Source organism: Manihot esculenta, chromosome 8, assembly GCF_001659605.2.
Source record: "Manihot esculenta cultivar AM560-2 chromosome 8, M.esculenta_v8, whole genome shotgun sequence".
NCBI classification, from domain to species: Eukaryota; Viridiplantae; Streptophyta; class Magnoliopsida; order Malpighiales; family Euphorbiaceae; genus Manihot; species Manihot esculenta.
The window spans coordinates 35230490-35254672 of NC_035168.2; the positions used below are offsets into that span (position 1 = coordinate 35230490).

Below are 24183 nucleotides of genomic sequence, written 5' to 3' on the forward strand. Positions count from 1 at the left end.
TCATTGTGTTTACAAATTCCTTGCAACTCATTGCTTATCACATCAAGTCTTTGATATATATATATATCAAGTCCCTATCAAGATTAAAATCTCAAAAGTGCTTCAGAAGAATAAAATCATCATGAAATTAAAGCAATTATAGAGATTGTTGAGGAACCGACATGTAAATTGAGAAATAAATTGAGGAACCCAATACAACCAAAGGAGTACAGTAGAAACAACTATAAAATTCCAAGCAAACTGAGAAATTCACAAATTAAGTGAATACAACAAAATAATTCTGAATTTAAACATTCAAATGTAGGAGTTATACAATAGTAATAATAGATCCAAGCAAATTTAGAAACCTCAAACTTAACTTTTATTGCTCACGGGAGGCTGAGGGACAACGAAATTACTATCAATTGCTCTAATATCAGTGGCGGTATATATTGATTCCCAAATTCGATTAGTAAGCAGTGATATCAAGCAGCAGTAATGAGTCGCGAAACTACTATAATTTCGGTGACTGACGATAAAGGAGAGATCAAGAAAGAATAATTTGGCATGACTTAGTCAGATATAGAGAAAGTAAAGAAAGATCAAGGAGGAAGAAGTGTGACGGCGTGGCTCAGTGAGAGATTGAGAAGAGAGAGATTGAGGCAAAAGGAGGGTGGCTGGCATGGTGGTTTAGTGAGAGTTGAGAGATCAAGGAGAAAGGAGTATGGTGTGTGTGATGTATATGCGTGGAATGAAATCTAAAATAAGAAATACCAGTGAAATTGAATTGAATTAAATGGATTAAATCAAAATTTTTAAATATTTAAATTAAATTAAATTGATAAAAAAATAAAATTGAATTAAAATTTTAAATTTAAATAATTTAATTGACTATTTTAATTTCAATTAAATGCCAATATTCCAACCAATAATATAAAGGGGCGGCAGTAAAAAATGTAAAAAAGCCTGGAAATTTGACAATTGGCCTCAAACAAATGGGACAAAAGGAATAGGTTAATTAGAAGACAAATAATTCCATCTACTGTACTTAAGACTAAAATTTCAAGGGCAAATTCGTCAATGAAGCAAATTCAAATCAATTATTGTCCAATTGGAGAATCGGACTTCTAACTTATTTTTATAGGTATATATATATGTGGGTTATGGTTACAGGACTTTCATAACTTCTAAATAATTTATTCTTAATAGAACTTTAAATGTCAGTAAACATCTTTAAAAAAATTACTTCAAGTCAACATTGGTGATGACAGTAACATAACCTGAATTATGTATCATACCTTTTTCAATGAATTAGTTAAAAAAGTGAAAATTTTGAAATTTTTAAAAATTTTAAATGGCATAAAATATTTCATTTTAAACAAAAAAAAATATTTCATTTTAATTTATTTAATTAAAAGTCTGATTTACTATCAATTTAGTTAAAAAATTAATAATACCATTAAGAAAATAGCTTAAAAGGCCCCCTTCATTTATAATTCCCCCAAGGCCGCATTATTCATCTCAGTTTGGAATCTGAACTGCGAGTCTTAACTCTTAAACGACGTCGTTGAGGCGATGGATAAACAGTAGGAGAAGGTCCCACCATTTCCAAAAAGTCCCTTTTTTCCCTCAACTTCAAATTCAAACTCAATGGTACATCATGTAATAAACTCTTGATCCGTGCCCATTATTCTATCAAACCCTACCTCTTTAACGCATCCTATATATTTATAACTCCCCTGTAATCTATCTCCTCTTTCCCTTCAAATCAAAACCCTCACACCTCCAATTTCATCTGCAAAACCCTACTCCCAATTTCTCTTCTGCTTCAATCAATTCCATTTCTTCAATCCTCCGACTAATCGGTACTTATTCCAATTCAGTAATCATGTCTTTGAGGCCAAGCGCGAGGACCGAGGTCCGCAGGAATAGATACAAGGTTGCTGTTGATGCTGAGGAAGGTCGTCGCAGGCGAGAAGACAACATGGTGGAGATCCGAAAGAATCGTCGCGAGGAGAGCCTGCAGAAGAAGCGCCGTGAGGGACTCCAAGCGCAGCCGATGCCTGCTTCGATTCACTCCTCCGCTGTCGAGAAGAAGGTTAGTTTTGTAATTTCAGCGTATGGAGTAATCGATTGTGCAAATTCAGTTATGTTTTCATTTGCCTCTTTACGGGACATCCAGTTTGGTTGTTAGGAGCTTTGATCGTTATTATTATTAAGTTCTTGGGATTTCAGTTTAATTCCTGTTTATGTGTCGGTGTGATTCTTTTGCCTTTTTTTGCGCATAATTAATATTAGAATAACGTTTTTATCGACTTAATTTATTTATTGAGCATTGTTTTTTTTTTTTTTTTTTTTTTTTTTTTTTTTTTTTTATCTCGTGCAGTGTGAATAATTTTGCTCGATCGTAAAATTCAGGGGAGACTAGCGTAATTGAATTAGTTCTGTTGGCCTTGGCAGTTATTATGATTTAGAATTATGAGTTTTGCTGAGCACTCGAACTATCAATTGAGATGTTCTTACCTTACATCTCATTATTGGTTGGTTGTCTATTCAGGCGCTTCTCTTTGTGTGCTCTTATTTTTTATTTTGCTAAGATTTTTGGAGGTAAAAAATGGATTCCATATTAACTTCTCCTTTTGGTATGGTTTATCTTGCTTGTGATTTCAACTGCTTTTAAGAGTCGTTTTCAGTTGGTTGTTGCTTATATAAGGTTCCATGTTCTGCTATTTGTGAAATTGATTTTTATTTTAGAGCCAGTTTTTAATTGATTTTAGATTGTTTAATTCAATCATTTTCTATTGAATTAGGTACCGGTTTTATTTTCTGAGTATGAGATTTGATCGAAATGTGTTTTGATATAGTGCATAATCAGTGATTTCATAGTTGTTATATCTTTGTGCATAACAGTTTTCCATAACGAGTAGTCAGTTGTCTGTGAATTTGAAATGAATTAGTTTTTTTGCTAGTTTTGATGCTCATACATGTTATCGTGCTTCAGGTGAATTGATGTGTGATTGTGTTGCTTTATTATGCTCCACTGTATGGTTATTTCTTTGGGAATGTGGCTGTGGTATTTTATGGTTTATAGTTTGTGTGGCGCATAATCTTTTCTTCCTTTTTTGGGGCTTTAGCGTAAGCAATAATAGGTTAATTCTGTTTTTTCAGGCTTAAACGCAATTTTGTTCTCATTTCATGGCTTGTAGTTGAACTTAGGTTGGTGGTGGTGTTTTTTGGTTGTGTGGTTTGAGGTAATGAGGTTAGGGTTCAAATAAGTTATTGACATTTATCCTTGTATGACTGTCTATTCTGATTGCTGATTTTTATTGTAAGATAGTCTTTTAGATTTTAAGTAACTTAGAATGTCAGTGTTATCTACTTTGTTGAATAGTGGCATTGAGCTCAATATGGATTGTTTCCATGCTTGACCTTTTGCTTTTGTATATAAATGAGTTATATTCACCAGATTGCTGTTCATTTTGTGGGATTTTTTCACTTTTGTAATTTTGAATAGTTGTATTTTGAAAGGGATGCTGTAACTTATTGATTTTATTTTATTTTATTGAATATATATATACACATATATACATTTTTTTTTTCTGTTGCTTGAGTGCAGTTGGAGCATCTCCCATCAATGGTTGCTGGTGTTTGGTCTGATGATAGTAATTTGCAGCTTGAGGCAACAACACAATTCAGGAAATTGCTCTCCATTGGTGAGAAACTGGTCCCTGTAAAGTATATCTTGTAATTTGTTTTGTGTGTATAACATACTTACTCTGCCAGTTTATCCATTACCAGAGCGTAGCCCTCCAATTGAGGAAGTAATACAGGCTGGTGTTGTCCCCCGTTTTGTTGAGTTTCTTATGAGGGAGGATTTTCCTCAGCTTCAGGTCTGTCTGATGCACTAAAATATCCTCTTTCAGTTCAATCTTTTGTGGTCATATGTAGTGAATCTAATTGGCTGACAATTCATGCAGTTTGAAGCAGCTTGGGCTCTCACAAATATTGCTTCTGGGACTTCTGAGAATACAAGGGTGGTAATTGATCATGGAGCTGTCCCCATATTTGTAAAGCTTCTTGGTTCTCCAAGTGATGATGTTCGTGAACAGGTATGGTGTAGTCAGAAATCGACTATAATGTCATCCTACTTGTATCATTATTGCTTTGGCTTGGTTGTCCTTTGTAACATTGAAAGGTGATAATTTAGTTCTTGTGTAGCAGTTAAGTGGAAAGTGGTGCATGATGAAATTTTCCAAATTCCTTTTCCTCTCGTTTTAATATGCAGGCTGTGTGGGCATTGGGAAATGTTGCTGGAGATTCTCCTAAATGTCGTGATCTTGTTCTTGGCCATGGAGCTTTGATTCCTTTGCTTGCACAGTTGAATGAGCATGCTAAACTATCTATGCTAAGGAATGCTACATGGACGCTGTCTAACTTCTGCCGAGGCAAGCCACAGCCACCTTTTGACCAGGTTTGCTCATTTCCAGTGCATTTTCATTTGCCATTACTTGATAATGCTTATGGCACTTCAGTCTTTTCAAATCTCACGATCTTTCTTCTTTATGACATTTTCTGTTACTTGTCTGAGGGTTTTTTTTCTTGTTGCACTTACTGAACAGGTTAAACCTGCCCTCCCTGCTCTTGCACGTTTAATTCATTCTAATGATGAGGAAGTCTTGACTGATGCATGTTGGGCACTCTCGTATCTTTCTGATGGTACCAATGACAAAATTCAAGCTGTTATTGAAGCCGGAGTATGCCCTCGGCTAGTTGAGCTTTTATTGTGAGTGTTAGAACTCCTAGTCTATGCTCTTTTGTCTTGGTTGTTGATTCTTTATTTATATTGCTTGTTATGCACCTAAAGTTATGTTTGCAACATGTGTCAGACACCCATCTCCTTCAGTTCTGATTCCTGCACTCCGCACTGTTGGGAACATTGTCACTGGTGATGATATGCAGACCCAGGTACTCCTATAGCATAAAACATTATTCTGTCTTGTATGTGCATAACTATCTCAAGTCACTGTTCTATCCCTAGAAAAAAAGGCTGTTTTATTTATAATAACAATTTCTTAGATGTTTCTTTGAAGTTCACTATCCATATGCGAGTATAGTGTTAATGTTCACAAGCCTCTATGCTCTGACCTCTTTTAATGATAATATAATAGTCTAATACCTAGTTTGTAGTTGGGCTGGTAAGACACTGAAAATGGACCCTGCATGTATTATTCATTTTGTGGTTCTTTCCCCCGGTATTAATTTTTCCTATTTCAAATCTAAACTTGCATTGTGCGGATGTGCAGCATTTGTTTGTGTTCTTACAATTTTTTTGATATGCTGCCTTCTAGTGTATCATCAATCATCAAGCACTGCCTTGCCTTCTGAATTTGTTGACAAATAACTATAAGAAGAGTATCAAGAAGGAAGCTTGTTGGACAATTTCTAACATAACTGCCGGAAACAAAGAGCAGATTCAGGTAACCATTTATGCTTGTTGGTTGTATTTATTTTATGGCATTGTATTGATCATGACTATGAATGATTCATCATAATATCTTATTTACTTGCAGGCTGTAATTGAGGCTAATATCATTGGCCCATTAGTTCATCTACTTCAAAATGCTGAGTTTGACATTAAGAAGGAGGCTGCATGGGCAATCTCAAATGCTACTTCCGGTGGTTCTCATGAACAAATCAAGTAAGAAAAGGAATTTTTTTCCATCTGCTTCTGAAAATTATATTTTGCAATTTATGGTGTATCAATATGATATTGCTCTTTTATTTTTTTTTTTGTTCTCGACTTTATAGGTACCTTGTTAGCCAAGGTTGCATTAAGCCCTTATGTGACCTTCTCATATGCCCTGATCCAAGGATAGTTACAGTGTGTCTAGAAGGTCTTGAAAACATCTTGAAGGTAGGAGAAGCTGACAAGAATTTAGGCAACACTGGAGGGGTAAATCAATATGCACAAATGATTGATGATGCTGAAGGGTTGGAGAAAATTGAAAATCTACAGTCTCATGACAACACAGAGATTTATGAGAAGGCTGTGAAGATGCTTGAGACATATTGGCTGGAGGAGGAGGATGAGACAATGCCTCCAGGAGATGCTTCCCAATCTGGGTTCCAATTTGGTGGGGGTGAAATGCCTGCTGTTCCATCTGGTGGATTTAATTTCAGCTAGACGTAAGTATTACTTCTGATCTTGTTTTCTTCAATATTCTTAGTAATGTAGATAATCTTTATTTTATTATCTTGTTAGTAATGCGCAAATATTATTAGAAATGCGGAACATTGTATAGGTGATCTTTATTTTATCAATCCTTTTAGTAATGTGGAACAATCTTGTGCTAGTAATCTTTATTTTAGCAACTACTAGATCGTTTACATTATTTTAGTTCATGGCCTGCAGGAGTTGTCACTGGTTCAGTATTGAAGTTGTGAAATGTGGCGAAACAGTTGTCAGCTTCAGGCTGGGTGTCATGGTGTCATGTTTGGGTCTACTGGTTCAGTCTTAAGGTGTGGTAGAAAAGGCAGGACAGTTCGGGGTTTTCAGATTGACGAGATTAATATTGGTGTGGGAAGACAAAATGAGTTGGGTCACATTATGAACATGGGTTTTCTCTGCTATAAACTTGAGAAAACCGTGCTCATTTTTGGTGGGGGGGATTGTTCTTGGAGGTTGGGCTCTCAGAACGAAAATGGGGTCTTTTTGAATGTATTTGTTGTCATAGTTTGTTTTAGTAGCGTCTCTGCCCTTTCCACAGTCTGTCGATTTTGGCACTCCCAGAATCCATTTAGTGGCGTGCTTGTACTTACTAGGAATATGGAAAAATATATATATATTTATTTATTTATAATTTTTAGAGTCAGTTGCGTATATGTTTTTATTTTATTACGATGGATCTGGTTTGCATGTTGCATAAAATGTTATAATTTGTCATTGTGAAGTGTTAGACAACTCTCGGGAAAGCACCTTTATATTTTTAATTTAATATATTTTTACTGTATACATTTTAAAACCATGAAATTTTTAGAAGCAATTTTAGTTCAGTTTTTGCTTCCAAACACAATCCTAAACTAAATTTTTATTGAAGTGATACTCGTCTAGTTGAGTTGCTACTATCTTTGTAGGGTCACATGATGAATTTGCTTGACCGTGGAACGATTGCCTCTGTTATTTGAGATTTTAGTGTCTTTAGTTTTACACACTCTCTTATTTAACTTGTCTGGTTCTTACGAAAAATACAGGGACTTATTTCAACTTTTTTCTTAGATAATGAGCATACGACAGTTCCAACAACCCACGAACATAACAGCCAGCACCAAGCATGAGGCCACGCATCTTAAGTATATATGAGGTCCGGCGGCCTAGCCCAATCCCAAGCCTAAACAGAATTAATGGCTAAGCTGAAGGGAAGCAAAAACTACATGCAGCTTTATCGGTCTTTACGACACAACGATAGTGCCTTCTGCCAAGAAGAGAAATCAAAGGATTCGGGAGCTCAAGCTAGCATTCGTCATAATCACCCGCTGCAGCCCTTCCAAACTAGCAATTGGAGCTTCGACGAGCCCCTAAGGTGAGCGGGCAGAGCTAGCATCACATTCTCGTTTTCGAACATCAACGTATAGGACCGGCTCTATGCCTTCAGAGTTGTCTACTATCTCCGAATCTACCTAGACGATGATAATCTCATAGGTCTTTAGATATTTCCTTCTGCAAAACCTATTTACACTGACTGGACAGTGTGTTAGATTGGAGAATAAATTAAATTAGTTTATAAGGCGAGAAAATTAATTAGGACAATATAGTAATTATTTAGTAGTTGAACCAACTTATAAATTTAGTGTTTATAAGAATGAAAATGAAAAAAATGGTTTCTCCAATTTATTTTTTTTAATCTTATAAATTAAATTTACAAATTTAAAAAATGTTATAATCAAATGAATAATTTATTTTTAAACTTATAAATTAAAGCACTTACATATTTAATATAATAGTAAATATAATAATATATTAAATACATTTGAATAAATATGAGATGTCTCAGATTCTGTTTTCCTAATTTTTATTTTACATTTGAAAAAAAAATTATAAATTAAAATAAACATCTCCGAAGTCTTCCGTTCCACAAAAGCATGAAAAAACTTAAGGAGACTAACGGTTGGCCAAACCGTGAGGAACAAATAGAGTAAAAACGGGAGAAATTTTCTCTCCAAGCGTGTATATTATTACAATAAAGGTAAGATTTTTTAATAATAATAACAACAACAATAATAATCCATCTGCTCATTCTATGTTACTTTATTTAAAAGTTAATTTATTCAAAATTATGAGAAAATTAAGAATTATTAATTAGTTTTCTAATTTTACCTGACCTTCAATTTCTTAATATTTATTTTATAATTTTCTCTCTTTTAGTTATTCCATTTTTCTATTGTTAGATTAATGAAGATAATTATTGAGATTAAAGTAATTATATGAGATAAAAAAATTAATTTAGTTAAATTAAGAATAATTTACTTATAATTTAATTGATTTCTTAATCATTTGAAAACCCTTAACATTATATTTGAATGGAAGAATTTGAAATATTATAAGGTTAATTGCTAACAAAATTTCATACTTTATGATTTTAGTAATTTTATTTTATACTTTAAAATAATTAATTTAAATTTAAATTTTTAATTTTTTAAAAATTTTATTAATTCACTAAAAAAATATCATGTCATTGCCGTGTTACATCATTATAATGAAATATAAAATATTTGTCAAAAAATTTTATACTTTACAATTTTTTTTTTAATGAACGAGTAAGCGAGCATTTTCGACTGACTTTATCTGTGAAGCATAATCATTGCATTTTGGACTTGGATCTCTTGGGTAAGATGCTCGATAGCTTGAGCCTTCTCCTAGAGTGAATAGCTCTTAGGTGACTCTTTATCTTTAATCAACATATTTCAAAGTGAAAAAATTGATGAATTTTATAAAATAATCAATAATTTTATAAAAAAGGAATTTAAATAAATTTTTATAAAATAATTTGTGATTTTATTTTTATATATAATAAAAAATTTTCAAATTATAAAATTTTAATTTTTTTATTTTAAATAAAAATTGAAGAAAAAATCAATTAAATGAAAATTTTACAAAATTATTGATTTCAAACCGAGCGATTATGTTTTAGGGTCTATAGCTCAATCATCTACTATCATATAACAATTGGCTTCTCTTTTCTTGACAATGACTCTTCTATTTCCAATGCCATGCAGTTTCTTAGCTTGGCAATAGCTTATCTCTGAAGCCAGTGAACTGTGGGGCCAATAAATAAGTTATTTTAAGGAGATAAATCAGCTGGAGAAATTGACGATTGAGAGTGGGTTCTTTGATTTTGTGAAAGAGAATAAAGAGAAATGATATCACAATTAAAAATATTTCATTCTCTTTTTTTTAAAAATTCTAATTTAAACATATTCAAAATTCAAAAATGGAATCATTTACTTTTAGAAATAGAAATAGTGAAATATATTTATTTAACAAATTTCAATAATAATTAATACATTTATAATGTATTTTATACTCTTATCATTAAAAAAAGGCCTTGTGCCACACTTATAATATATTTAAATAATTATATAATTAATTAGTAGAAACATAAAATTATATATTGATCATTATTAAATAAAATTTAGATTCAAATTAAAATATTTATTATATATATTTTAACATAAATTCTGATGAGCATAAATTTTATTATTTAATTTATACCATACTTACGGTTATTTAAATAGAAATTGCTAATATTTTCACATATTAATTAAAATATAAAAACGTAACTAATTATAAAAAAATATTAATAACAATATTTAAATAAATGGAATGAGATTGTTGAACTACTAGTTGCTTCGGAAAAAATTAGTTGGCAGTTTTAAAACGATAACCAGCTCGTTCGCGCATGTCGCCACGTGGCTGTCTCTAACTTAAAAGTTTTGAGGGTGTAAATGTGAAAAAGGGTGAAGTATAGGGGCATTTTCGTCATTCAATAGACCAACCCCTGAACCCAAAGAATAGAGCTTAAAACAAACATTCTGCTCTCTCTGTTTTCTCTATATTTGTTATGATTATTTTCTCTCTCCGAGTCATTCTTTCTGTTCAAGAAATGGTGACAGCTCTACTCACCGAGTCACTGCCTGATCAATATCTCTCTCCCCATCAGAACAACTCCAAGAAAAAATACAAAAAAAGAAGAAAAGCCAAGGATGGTTTTTTGCACGATGGATGATCTTGAGGAAAGAGTGAGCTAACTTTGAATGATTGTGTTGCTTTTTTTTTTTTTTTCCTTTATTGGGTTTCTTTTTGATGATTACTAATATGTTAGCTGGGTTGTTTGATTATGGTACTGAAATCATTGCATGATGATGAAGAGGACAAGATTTTTTAGATAAAGAAATCTTGTAATGACTGCAAAACTAGCAGGACACCCATGTGGAGAGGTGGACCTGCTGGTCCCAAGGTGTCCCACTTGTTCTCTCTGCTTATTTTGCTCTGTTTCATTCTGTTCTTTGAGTTTTTGTTTCTGTATTTCATTTGATTCCCTTGTTTACCACTACCCATTGTATTTTTCTAGATACCCATTTGTTATTTTACTTTGTTTCATAGTTTTGGATCTGTGATTTTGGGATTTTGGTATGTTCAGTCACTATACAACGCTTGTGGAATCAGATACAGAAAGAAAAGAAAAACAGTGTTGGGCTTAGAAGAGGACTCCGAGAAGAAAAGGAGAAAAGGCCATATCAGCACCATCAGAAGCAGCATGAGTGCGAGCTCAGTCAATAGCATGAATGGTAATGAATTGGGGGAGTCATTGAAGATGAGAGTGATCGTAATGGGTGAGAAAATGATGTGTGTAAGATCATCAATAGTAAAGAAACAGAGGTGCCATAGAAGAAAAAGCCTGGAGAGGAAGAACAGGCTGCTCTTTGTTTAATGGCATTGTCTTGTGGCTCAGTTTTTGCATGAAATATGAAGAGAGAAGAAACAGAATGGGGATGAAGTTGAACAAGACGCCTGTTTGCTTAGCATGTTTTTCTAATTTCTGGGAACTTAAAAGAAGGATAATTCCTTGAAAGAAAGGAAATAACTTAGGTGGAATTGACTTCCCAGGAAATAAAGAATTTGAATCAAATAAAATTTTAATTTTTTTTTTAATATAGTTAAAGGGAGAAATGAAATATTTAGAAGGAAAAAAGTTTTTTCGTTAATAAATTTTTTAAGCACTTTAAATATAAAAAATTATTTTTTATAAAATATTTTCTTAAAATAAATATTTTATTGTTTAAATTTAGAAACATTACCATACAGTTTTTATAATATAAAAAAATTTATTAATTAATTTTTTAATTTTAAAAAATATATTAAAATATCTTTAATTAGTATATTTTTAAAATATTATGAATATTTTAATATATTTTTTAAGATTAAAAAATTAATTAATAAATTTTCACGTATAATGAAAATTAAATATTAATTTTTAAAAATTAATTATAAAATTATTACTAAAATAATTTAATTTTAAGTTTTTTAAATACTTAACAAAATTATAAAATATTTTAATTGTTTCGATAGATAATTTATTTTTCCTTTTTATCTTTTTATATTACAGATGACTTTTTATTAAGACGTTAGTTTATTTATTAGCTTATTAATGTCTAGCTTTATTTAATAGTGATTAAAAATTAAAAAATAATAATTTAGTGGTGTCAGTCGTATAAAAAAAACTAGAATTCATTTACTTTTAATTATACTAATTAATTTTTAAAATATGCGAAAAAAAATAATTTATCCGTAATTAAAAAATATTTAATTAAATTATTCAATTTTTATATTAATTTATTCTTATTTAAAATTTATCTAATAAAATGTCTTTATAATTTATAAAATTAAATTTTTTATTTTTTTATATTATTTAGTTTATATAATTTTAATTATATGTATTATTTAGTATTTATTAATTTTAATATTTATACTATTTAATTTCTTTAATTAACATTAAAATTAATGAATTAATTTTTTCAATAAATTATTAAATAATTTTAATTTTATAAAATATAATTATATTTATTCGAGTGATTTAATATTGAAATAAATTAATAAATTTTTAAAATTTAAAAATTTAATAATAATTTTTCTAATAAATAAATCTGTACGCCCAAATACTATTTTTATAGCAATCCGTACACCCAAATACCCTTTTTCTATCTTTAATTTTATAAATTATTTTTATTTTAAAAATTTACTCATTAGTCTTTCGTTGATTTTAATTGTAAATATTTACTATTTAATTTTTATAATTTTAAAAAATTTATTAATTTATTTATTAAATTTTTTAAAAAAATCTATTAATTAATTTTTTTATATTTAAAATATTTTAAATTTTTTTATAATATTTAACGGTTAAAATTAATAAAATTATTAATTAATAAATTTTTTAAAATGTTAAAAATATTTTAATAAATAAAATAATTAATTACTGAATTTTAACATATTAAATATTAAATAATTTTTTTGAAAAATTTATTATTTAATTATTAAATATTACTATTATTAATAAATTAATTTTTTTATTTTTAAAAATTTATTAATAGTTAATAAAATAGTCATTATATTTTATTTTTCATGAATAATAAAAAAAAAATTTAAATTTAAATTTTGTCTTTTATTTAATTTTTTAGTATTGTTCGATTTTTATATTTTTAAAAATTTATTAAAATATTTTTATATTTTTTTTCTTTTTCTTCTAAAAATTGAAGAAGAGAGGCGTTTAAAAGAAAAAAACAAGAAGAAGAATTAAAATTTAAAAAAATAATTAAAATTGAAAAAGAAAAAAGAGAAAGTTTAAGAAAAATGAATTAAAATAAAAAAAGAAGAAAGAGAAAAAGGAGAAAAATGAAAAAGAAATGAAGAAGAATAGTAATTAAAATGGAAGAAGGAGAGGAGGAAAAGGAGAAAGAAAAGGTAATCTACTATGTAAAAATAAATGTAAAAAATATTTTTGATGGAGATAAAAATTAAAAATATTTTAATAAGTTTTGAGAAATATAGGATTAATTTATTAATAATTATAATATTTAGAAATTAAATAATAATTTTTTTAAAATAATGAGATATTTTAATTAGGCTGATAAAATATAAGGGCAGGATAGTAATTATAACAGAATAAAATATAAGAGGAAGAGCAAAGCTCAAAAAACAATCCCTTTCCCTTTCCCTTTCCCTTTTTGCGTGAAATTCATCCCACGAGAGGAGGAGAGAGAAAGAGGCACAAAAGGATATAGCTCGTCAGCTCCTCTCCTGAACCGACCTTATCAATTTCACAATTTTCTTTTTCAGTATCTCATTTACTTAATATATTCAAGACTATAGCCTTATCAATCGATCAAATTCCCCAATAGTCACTGTTTTCCGGTTTCAGTTGGGATTTTAGAGCTCTTGTTGTAATTCTTTAAAAAGGGAGCTATGGATGCTGATTCTTGGAGCGCTCGTCTCTCTTCGGCCTCTAAGCGATACCAATCAGTCCTCCAATCGCGATCTGGTGAGCTTTTTAGAGGATAGTTTCTTTCTTCTTGTTTGTTTGGGTTCTCGGAATATGTAAAGGGTAATGAAAATGAATCATAGTGTTGAATGTTTGATTTTTTTTTTTTCTAGTATTAGCTTGGAGATATCAATCCCATTACTCATTCTTTTGCTTTTCTATGCTTCATTGGTGTTTTTTTTTTCATTGTTCTTAATGTTGGGTTTTTAATTTTGGTGGGTTGATGAGAAAATGACCATATACAGTGACAGACGCAGTGTTAACTCTTAGATGCCAGAGTATACACTTAACAATTTATTATTTTAAATTTACATAAAAATCTAGGTCTATTAAGAGCAAATTCGTATTTAATTAAAATTTGGAAGGGCCTCTTAGGTCCGTCACGAATATATGATAAAAGAAAATAGGGATTCTGGGCGGTGCTTTTTGTTTTTCCTGGTTTGATTTTAATTGTTACTATCGCAGAAAGGCATTTGCATCACTCAACTTGATTGTTTCTGACACGAAAGTTGAAGCTCAAAGGTTGTTTTTGTACTAGGGGGAGAGAAGAGCTTTTAAGAAAATTTTGCTTCCGCTTTCTGGGAAAAGAAGTTATTATTCATTATAGCAAAATGAAAATAAATTTCATTTTGGATATTGATGTTGATAGGCATCTGTTGTTGGGTTCTTGACTCTTAATAAGCTAAGAACTCCTTTTAACTAAGATCAGTACCATATTTTTTTGGGCTGAGTGAAGAAGTAAGGTTTAGATTTTATCCAAAAGATTTAATTTTGTTTCAACGGAATATAAGAATGATTTTGGCTTGTGGCGTCTTTTCTATTTTGAATTTTGAGGTATGAGTAAAGAAAGTAGTTAAAGCTTTGGATGGATCAGCTTTGAATGATATGTTTTAGATGTTATAAATATATATACTTCTGCTCAGCTGAGCTTGCTAAATTTATGAAGCTTGAAAATCTTTCTATGACCTATTTATGGAAAAGTTAAAAAAGTAAAAGGCACTTTTACGGAGAAGAGACAGAGAGAGGAAGGGGAAAAAGAACTTTTAAGCGAGCATTGGGTATTAAATATATGGTTCTATAAATTTGTTTTGGTCTACTTTGCCTGCTTAATAAGCATAAAATTTTTGGAGGTGATTCTGGATGCTTCCTCTTTAACTGGAACTAATTGTATTATTCTTCCAATTACAGATATGTTTATAGGTTTTGAAGAAATTGATGGAGATGATGATATAAGGGAGGAGTTTCCTTGCCCATTCTGCTCAGAATATTTTGATATTGTTGGGTTGTGCTGTCATATTGACGATGAGCATCCCATGGAGGCAAAGAATGGGGTATCTTCTTTCAATGGCAATTACATATATTTTTAATTGTTAGATTAGAACATTCCTTTTACTTTTGTGAATGAGATTTGTTCAGGAATTGCATGGTTCAGAATGCTACTTCATGGTCATAATTTAGAAGTACATAATTTGGTTGCTTCCTTTTGATGAAGTCTACTATTTGGCCCCGTAATCCATTTTAAGTGATATTTTTTGTTAGTCGATGGATATATGAACAGGTCAGAGGAGATCTAATATTCTTTTCATACCCAAAATACTCCCCTCTCACCCCCCACAAAGCAATTTGATGCTATTGAAGCAATGAATAGAATCATGAAAACTAACATTTTCTTTCTCTTATGGTATTGAATTTGGATAGTTGGCTTTCATAACTGAACCTACTAATGATGTTAGTAAGAGTTTAGCTTTTCAGTGTGTCTTAATCCTGTGTGTTTGGTCAAATCCTGATAAGCTTAAGGATGCTTCAGATTCTATTCTGTCCAAATATGGCAAGGTCCAAATCAAGAGTCTTTGTTGTTGATTTCAGTGGAGAACTGGAGATATCAACAAGGGTGTTAAAAAAATTCAGGAGGATTAGCAGAATTTTTCTGTGAACAGTCTTCTGCCCACTGAATCACCTCATTGCTTCTTCATGCTACAGCCTGTTTCAAATTCTGCATGATTTAGAAATCCTGATGGGTTCTTCTCATCCTCCTCTCATGTGTTGGGTCTTGAAGTCCAGTGATCAGTTGAATTGGTTAAATTGGGTACCCATGAAGATGTAGAATATTCTCAATGTTGTTGGTTAGTATCCATGGACCTGTTGTTTCCCAAGTATTCTTGCTCGTCCATATATTCTCCATAGGATGTGCCATCCGCCACCCCTCTGCATTGTCACATACTCGTGGAAGCTTGTCTTCATTAGTCATCACTTACTGAGACCTCTAATTCTACAAAAGGGTCTGTGGCTTCGGTGGTATTTATGAGGACCAAGCTGTGAATGTACCATAATTCAGAGACTAACTAGTAATTTACCTTAAGTAAATGATTCCAGTCTCATACAAAATTTTTACAAGCTTAACACAACCTGATTTTGATAGCCTTCAATTTTGACAAGTGGAGTGGCAGAGGGATTCATGTGCATATCTGGCCTTCAAGTTTTGTGAAGTTGAGCTGGACTAAATATGCATTCTGGCCATGACGATAGTGTTCAGCTAGCCTTAGTTTCTTCTATTTGATGATTGAGGAAAGCATTATTTGTGTCATATACAGTTATATGTCTCCTGATGGATGTGATTGAAATACTGATTGATAAAATGGGGTGTGATGACCCAGCTAAGGACTTTGCTATAAGTTGATGCTGTGATTCCACTTTCCAGCCTTGCTGTGGCAAATATTGTTGTTGGATAAACAATTGTACTGGCTTTCCTTTTCTTGTTCTCTGAAAAATTAGAAGTTCCTAGCATCTATGAGTTCCTTTAATAGGTTTTGTATTTTTAGGAAAGAGATTTTTTGTTTGTTATATAATAATGGATGAATGTGTGTTTCTTTTTTATGATGAGATTTATTTGAAGGTTAACTTTGCTTATGATGTGTGCTGTTTATTACAGGTGTGTCCAGTTTGTGCAATGAGGGTAGGGGTTGATATGGTTGCGCACATAACCTTACAACATGGGAATATATTCAAGGTATCTTTTTTATTAAGTAGAGATTGTTTTCTCTCCAAAGTATGTTCATCTATCATGAGGACTATTTGATAATTTTTAGTGAACAAATTTGATGGTTTGCTGGCTTACAAATAACAATTTATGATGTTTTGATTTGTGTGCATCAGGAGTATTTAGCAAATTAAAGTTCTCCTATTTTTCTCTGTCTGGAATTTACTTATTTCCATTTTTACTTGTGAGTATTTCTCAACAAACCTGGTAGGAAATCTTGAAACGTGTGAACCAAGGTTGTTATCTTGATTGCTTTCTGTTTGGAGTACTGGAGATTGCTAAGATTATTTCTGATGCTTTTGTTCTAAAAGCAGCATAAATTATTTGGGAATTTGAAAACTTCTTTGAGAATACTGATTTCTTGCCATGATTTACATTTTATCTCCATGTTTTAAAAGAAGGTGTACCACTACCATCACTGTTTCCAATAATTGTAGGTTATTTTATTCATCAAGGAAGTCTTAGTAATCCCTGTTGTCACGATTACATAGTTTAGTTTGTATGACATGTTAAAGTATGGTTATTATGTGGCTTAATGAATTGACTTCCTTAGCACCTGCATGCAGCGTAAAAGGAAATCACGAAAAGGTGGATATCATTCTACACTTGCTTTATTGAGGAAAGAGCTCCGAGAAGGAAACCTACAATCTCTTTTTGGGGGTTCTTCCTGTATATTTTCCTCATCCAATGCAGCGCCTGATCCCTTGTTGTCTTCATTCATTTTGCCTATGGCTGATGATTTTGCAAGTGCGCAACCTTCCTTTTCAGATGAAACAAGCTCAGCCAAGAAAAGCTTAGATGACAATGTTTTAAAGGGGTATGTTATCTAGTTTTTCTTCCATATACGTTCCTATACATTTTACTTGGCCTGTTAATCACATGTTAGAATACATATACACTAATAATAATCCCCAATTGGTATAGTATTTAGTTGCAATATCATAGAGAAAAATAATCGCCATCAGAACTCATGCCATGAATTACTATAAAGGGCCTACTTGATGATTTTTTTACTCAAAGAAAATACAAAACCAATACCCTTTGGTTTGAGCATCTTCATGGCAAATCATGTGGTTTGGGTTTTTTACAAAACCAGTACCCTTTGGTTTAGTCTGTTAGCAAAGATGATCAAACACTCTTATATTGTTAATGGCTGCTGACTTGGCAAGGAAGAAAATAGTGTCTAGTCAACAGATATTGACAGTGTTAGGGTGTTTGGACGTTCTTTGCTGACTGATATCAGACACAACTTCTAGGTACTGGTTATTGGAACTCAAACTGCAGTATCCTACTTGTAAACCCTTTTTTCTTTGATACATGGACTAAGGGTGTTATGATGCACAATTCATATTGTTTAATTTGATGTTATAAGATACCATTGAGAGGGATAATTATTTGCTCCATTAATGAATGAGAGGACAAAATTGTGAAGGATGCATTTCCTTGGCTTTGAGTGAGAGGGTTGATGGGAGAGTTTGAGGTGGACTAGAAGTGACACAAGTACCTGACTGTTTGTGGACGATGGACGGATACCCTTTCCTACAAAATCTGCCCTAAACTCCTGATCTTTTAAATGTCATTATAGCCTCTGATTACTATACCATTTCTCATTGATTAAGAATTGTGGGCATTTATACACAAGAATCTATTTAAGAGTTGCTGCTTCATCAGATCAGATGAATATTTTGTTTATCTGGTCATTTGAGGGATGTAGCCCTAAGTTTGCCTACTCTCTACTACATACCCATTCATTTTGTTACGGAACATAAAAGGTTTATGTGAAAATATAAGATAAGCATGATCTGAAGGGATGCCACAGCTGAGATGCTTTCTCAAATAAATAAAGATGCTAGTCGTAGAGTCTAAGAGAAGGATGACTTCTTCCTTTCTCAAATAACTAATGATGCTGATGGTCATAGAGTCTAAGAGAAGGATGAGTATTGCTTATGTCGTAAAGAGGGAGTTTTTTGGAGGCTATTCAAATTCATTCTTTTATAAGAATGTTCTTCCTGGAAAATGTACTTTCTAAATTTTGAACCAAACAAGGCCTACAAATGGTTAATTTCCATTTTTGTTTGAAGTGGATCAATTATCTACATTTATTGCATACTTTGGTTCTACTTATGATTGAAATTTGAATAATATAGTTATTTTCAGAACTTTTTGGGTCTCATCCAAATGAATAATGTCTAATATTTTGGTTTTTGCAACAGAAATATGATGTCGTCGCCCCTGTCAATTAAGGATCAGGAAGAGAAGGCCAAGAGGAGTGAGTTTGTTCAAGGGCTATTGTTGTCTGCCATTCTTGATGACATCTTATGAAGAGAAGTCATACTGGCCGCTGCATCATGAAAGCCAATTTCAACAAAAAGCCCTACAATCTATGGTTGGTTTGAAGTGAGTTTGCCAAATTGTCAATGTATTGAAGGCAGGAGTGTTGAATAAGATATAGGAATGAGTATAACCTATGTTTCATGTGAAATTTAGTTGTTGGATCTGCAGTAATTCTCTTTTTCAGTTCATCATTAAAAGAAAAGAATAATAATAATAATATTTTATTTTCCTATATTTTCCTCTCTAAATCCTAAAATTGCTTTGCTTTTCCTGAGTGAATGGAGAGAAGAGAAAAGGAAGAAGAAAAATTGAACTTCCAACCTTTCTTTTGTTTGGATAACTAGTAAAGAGAAGAGGAAACTTCATTAATCTGAAACATTTCTCTCCATGAAATTGAAATAGGTGCATATCATTTATATTAAAATTACATATCATAAAATCAAAATGCATTACAATTAAACAATTGTATTGAGATAATTTTATTTTTCCTTCATTATAATAAAGTATCCAAAAATATATATATATAAAAAAATCCTTTGTTGCTTTTCAGTCCTCAATTATGGTTCAAGTCCTGAGCGCTTGAATCTTTTTGCCCACATTGTTGCGCAATAGCAGAGGAGCCCCCAGTAGATCACAGATATGGAAGCAGATGTCAGACGAGTGGGTCAATGGGCCAAGTAACTTGTAAATATTCCAACTCTTCCCTCTCTGACATAACTGACAACCACCGTTATTCACCTTTTAGAGGAAAGAATAGATATTAGATTTCCTTTATCATGACCAATTGGAATATTTGTTCGCTTTTTCTCAACCCCAAAACAATGCCCAGCCAGAATGAGAAGTGCATGTTTTTGTCTCTATTACATGTACAAACATCCATCTTTTTTACTTCAGCAAATCAAAGCCTAGCTCTCTGGAAGTGGGACAACTTGAATAGACAAAAATGTGAACTTGTAGGATTCGCTATCAAATTCTAACCGATGCAATGCCCTTTTCTATCATATTCAAATGGAATAAAGTACAAAATGATCTCATAAATCCCATATGAACGTGGGATAGGGGAGCAATGAACTGCTGGTGACATCTCTGTCATAAACCAAGCACAAAACTGAAACCCACTTCCACCTTTCATCTAAAGACACGTTGCACTAGAGAGTGGGAAAAAGGAGAAAGAAAGGGACTCGATAATAAAAACATTATGAATTCGTCTTTAATAATTAGCATCGTTATCAAATAAGAATAGAGCCCTTCAATGCTCAATGTCGGTGAATTATATGATATCTATCAACAAATTGACGATAAATGATCGCGCTAAAATCCTAACAGAAAAAGAGAGTTAAACAAAAAGGGGGAAAAAAACTAGCGGGTCAAAGACTAAAGACGTAAACTCAACCACTGAGGCAGTCTTGTGTCCATGATCCTCTTCACTACATCCCTTACAAAAGAATCAAAACAAGATGAGCATAAACCTTTCATTATACTTGTCTGTCCAGCAGCCACCCTCTCAACATGGGTGCAAATTGATGGCAGGGGCATAAATTGGACTTCACTCCTCTTGTGCTCAAGACCACAACCAGCTAAGATGGTATGCGTAGAACTCCTTGCAATTTCCTTGAAAGTATCATGGCCTGCACAGTAAGAAATAAGGCAATTTCAGCATTCCCGCCACATAGCAAGTAGCACACCTCCCACAATGCATCTGAACAGAAGGGCTACTAACAACAAAGATTTCATGAAACTTCTCAAGAATGTGTGCAAAACCAATCCAAAATTAATTTGTTTGAATTCTCATAGCTTCATTCATAGGGAGAAGTACAAGATAAGGAAGTAGAAATCACATAGAATCACATAGTTGACAAAAAGTTTCAGGTTGCAGATACCTAATTCAACGCCTTGAGACAAGCTTCTCAAGTGGCTTTTAACCATTGACTGCAATTGTTCCTTTACCACATAGAATTGACATTCTTCTCTAGCTTTATGAGGTACCGGATTAACTTCAGATACAATGCCTGGTCTGCTGTTGCACTGATGGAACTGCTCATGGCCAGATACAGAGTTCATCCCAGTGAGTTCAGGCCATAATGTTAAATTGACAGACCTCTCCGTAGTTGTAACAGTTGGATCATCAACTGCCTGTGTTCTCAATTGGCTTGATCTAATAGCAAAATGATCTCCATTTTGCAATGAAGAAGAGGGTTGGTCTTGCAATCTCACGTCATGGGATGCACGTTGCAATGATCCCATTTCTTGTGTCCTTGAATTTTGAATAGAGGTTTCCCTACATTGATCAGTTTGAGTCATTGAAGAGTCACTATGCAAGTTGGCAGCTGAAATGCCATCGGCTCTGTTAGCTATGTTATACATTCTGCTAACAGAAAGGATATTTTGTATACGGCGGTGTATATGACGTCTCATTGACAGAGTTGGCGCCCCAGCTCCAGATACTGGAGAAGCTGCCTGAACATCTCCAGAGGAAAATCTGGGAGATGACAGATTTCCAACTACTTGAGAGAATGCTAAACAAGGTGACAGCTCTAAACTGCAGTCTAAACCGTCTCCATTATTTGAAACAGGAGATGACCCATTAAATGTGTTGCTTGTAGTCCTTTGATTAGGCAAAAGTTCCTGAGTTTGGGAGCTTGAGGATCCAAGAGCAACAGGTCGACAGCCATCACAATACCAATTGCCTTCAGGTACTTGCCGCCCAAGGCCAACACAATAGGTATGTGCAGGTGAATCACAGAGATCACACAGTAACATGAGGCCATCATCCCCACCTTCATGGCATTCAGTACAAATCACATTCTCATATGGATCAATAAAGTTCCTTATTTCTTCCTCTGATGGTTGATAGACCTATATGACACAATAATACAATCCAGAAAAGAAAATAAGAAAAAGAAAAAACAAAATGAAAATAATAACTGTAAGCAATAAATAGAAAGAAATAAGATAAACCTGATCACGTTTGGGTACTTCCACTACCATATTTCTCAGATCAACCCCCACAGCTGTTCTTCCGTTCTTTGTTATTGTCGTAAACCTTTGTTTGCACAAAGGGCATCGCGACTCTACCTTTGACCACTCCATGATGCAAGTGAAGCAGAAATAGTGATCACAACAGTTCAGTGTCCCCCTTAATCTTCTTTTATCCTCTTCTGAGAGGCAAATTCCGCATACCTGCTTTCCTACCTCTGTTCTTACTTCCTTTACCTTCTCCTTGCCTTTTCTGGCAATGGATTTTCCTTGTTCACACAAATCCCCAATCTCCTGAAGTTTCTTTATAGATGACGAACCCCTCAAACTAGTCTTTAGTTCTCCATACAATTTACTGGCTTCTCTTACCTGCTCTCTCTCTTCCTCCGAGATCGTAAACTCATAATCAGATGATCCAGAAGGCATAAAATCTGAATCCGAATACATGGTATTTCTCCTCTTCCTCACATTTGAATTTTCACTGCTCTTTTCTTTTACAATTGCACTATCATCTACAAAATCAACATCATATTCATCATCATATTCACACCTTTCTTTCTTTCTTAACCTACGCTTCTTTGTTCCCTTCTTTACTGAAGGTTTCTTTGAGACCCTAGATTTCCGCTGTTTCTTTGGACCACGCCTGGAGCCCCTTTTCTCAATCCTCCTCTTGCCCACTCTCATGTTATTACTCTTCTTTTTTGCTGTCAATTCTTCATCCTCATCCAGAAAATCATCATCTTCATCTGGCGTGAATTCATCATCATCTTCATCGTCATCTTCCTCCTCATGAACATAATCCTCATCTTCCTCCTCATAAGATAACCTTTTTCTTTTCCGTGAAGTTTTACACCCAGTATTCCCATTTGGTTGTGAACCCTTGCTATTTTTGGATCCAACCCTAAACTCCTTTTCCTCTTCTTCCTCTTCTACAAAACTAGCAAAACTCTCTTCTGATGCATAATCATCTATAGAATTCCCTGAATCCCCTGAATCCCCATCAGTTGCATTTTCCTCAACTTCAACCACATAATCCTCATCTGAATCATCAGACCCCTTATCTTTAGACCTAGCCCTATTTTTAAAATTTCTCTTATGATTCACCTTCCCTCCTCTTCCCATCTATTTTGCACACAACAAAAGACAGGACCAGGAACCCAAATATTAAGCCCCAAGTTTTAACCCAATAAATACCATCATAAAAATTATTAATTCACACAGCTATACCAAATCAAATCGCATCGAAGCAAATCCCCAGATAATCGAATTTGTTTTACTTTATTTCTTGCTTAGGTTCTACTCAAATGAGGTTATAAGATTAATACACAGAAATCTCGCAAAGAAATTGTCCCTATTTACCAATTATTTCTCGTAACCGATCTGTGATAACACAGAAATCCAAAAACAACCGACAAAAAATCAAAAACAAGAATGACCCAGATCACAAAATTCAAGATACTCAAAATTGGCCATGTTAAAACTGCTCTTAATTGATTTCCTATGTATCAAAAAGAAATAAAATACTTTAAATTAACCAAGAAAAAATTTTAAAACAAAAATTTACTTAAAAAATCACCATTTTTAGCTTCCTTTGACGAGGAGCTATATTATTTTGCTTCAAGAAGGAGAAACATATATAAACATGCTATGACGATAAAATCAATTATTTAAATCCACCAACGCCCAAAAAAAAATCAAAAAAAAAAAAAAGAAAATTGAAGAAAACCGGAATCAATTGTTTCGATACAAATCTCAAAAATTATACAAATACGTATAAACCGAGCTAGAGAGAGAGAGAGAGGGAGAGAATCTACGGAGAGAATAGAGAGAGGGAATGGAAGGGCTGGGATTTGGTACCTGAGAGGAGGAAGGAACGAGTTGAAAATACAGAAAATGTTTAGCGAAATATAGAAACTACTTTTATTCTTTTCGTTTCGGTGGTTGCGTTTCTTGATGCCGTTGTCGTTTTTTAATTTTTAATTTTTATTCATTCCTATTTTTTATTTTTTTATTTCAAATAAAATCAATTTTATTTATATATTTTTATTTTCTAGCCGAATTTTTACGGTTGACTTCACCGTGATCATTAGCACTCGCATTTGAAATTACAGTTAAATCCAAAAAAAGGATAAAAAGACAGTGGAAATGTGGAATATCTCGAAGGGCATTTTGGTCATTTGATAATAAATGCACCGATCAGATCACGAAGTTGCGTGCGCCATATAAGTATCAAATTTCATAATATCCCAATGTGACGATTTTTTA

The 24183-nt window shown here is 32.5% G+C and overlaps 3 protein-coding genes and 1 pseudogene across 5 annotated transcripts; 3 read left to right on the forward strand and 1 right to left on the reverse strand.

Annotated features, from left to right (window-relative positions):
* The first annotated feature begins 1721 nt into the window (after window positions 1–1721).
* On the forward strand, window positions 1722–7866 carry LOC110620862 (importin subunit alpha-2). 3 transcript variants are annotated; one of them, XM_021764798.2, is made up of 11 exons: window positions 1722–2077; window positions 3596–3692; window positions 3778–3869; window positions 3957–4088; window positions 4265–4450; window positions 4599–4762; window positions 4866–4944; window positions 5328–5456; window positions 5550–5677; window positions 5788–6165; window positions 7256–7866. In XM_021764798.2, exons 1-10 carry the CDS (start codon window positions 1868–1870, stop codon window positions 6161–6163), a joined length of 1593 nt encoding a protein of 530 aa, XP_021620490.1. In that variant the 5' UTR covers window positions 1722–1867; the 3' UTR covers window positions 6164–6165; window positions 7256–7866. The 3 variants fall into 3 exon arrangements, with proteins under 3 accessions (XP_021620490.1, XP_021620489.1, XP_021620488.1); XM_021764797.2 differs by lacking the exon at window positions 7256–7866 and adding an exon at window positions 6378–6839; XM_021764796.2 differs by lacking the exon at window positions 7256–7866 and adding an exon at window positions 6392–6839 and having other exon boundaries at window positions 1723–2077.
* Window positions 7867–10254: 2388 nt separating this feature from the next.
* Window positions 10255–11218, forward strand: LOC110621565 (annotated as a pseudogene).
* A 2015-nt stretch (window positions 11219–13233) lies between these two features.
* On the forward strand, window positions 13234–19176 carry LOC110621395 (protein DEHYDRATION-INDUCED 19 homolog 3). Its single transcript, XM_021765676.2, has 5 exons — window positions 13234–13571; window positions 14760–14902; window positions 16501–16578; window positions 17175–17425; window positions 18822–19176. The coding sequence occupies exons 1-5, from the start codon at window positions 13496–13498 to the stop codon at window positions 18928–18930; spliced, it is 657 nt and encodes a 218-aa protein (XP_021621368.1). The 5' UTR covers window positions 13234–13495; the 3' UTR covers window positions 18931–19176.
* A 943-nt stretch (window positions 19177–20119) lies between these two features.
* Window positions 20120–23848, reverse strand: LOC110621394. Its single transcript, XM_021765675.2, has 3 exons — window positions 21901–23848; window positions 20823–21798; window positions 20120–20570 (listed from the first exon to the last, which is right to left on the reverse strand). The coding sequence occupies exons 1-3, from the start codon at window positions 23038–23040 to the stop codon at window positions 20317–20319; spliced, it is 2370 nt and encodes a 789-aa protein (XP_021621367.1). The 5' UTR covers window positions 23041–23848; the 3' UTR covers window positions 20120–20316.
* Window positions 23849–24183: the final 335 nt, after the last annotated feature.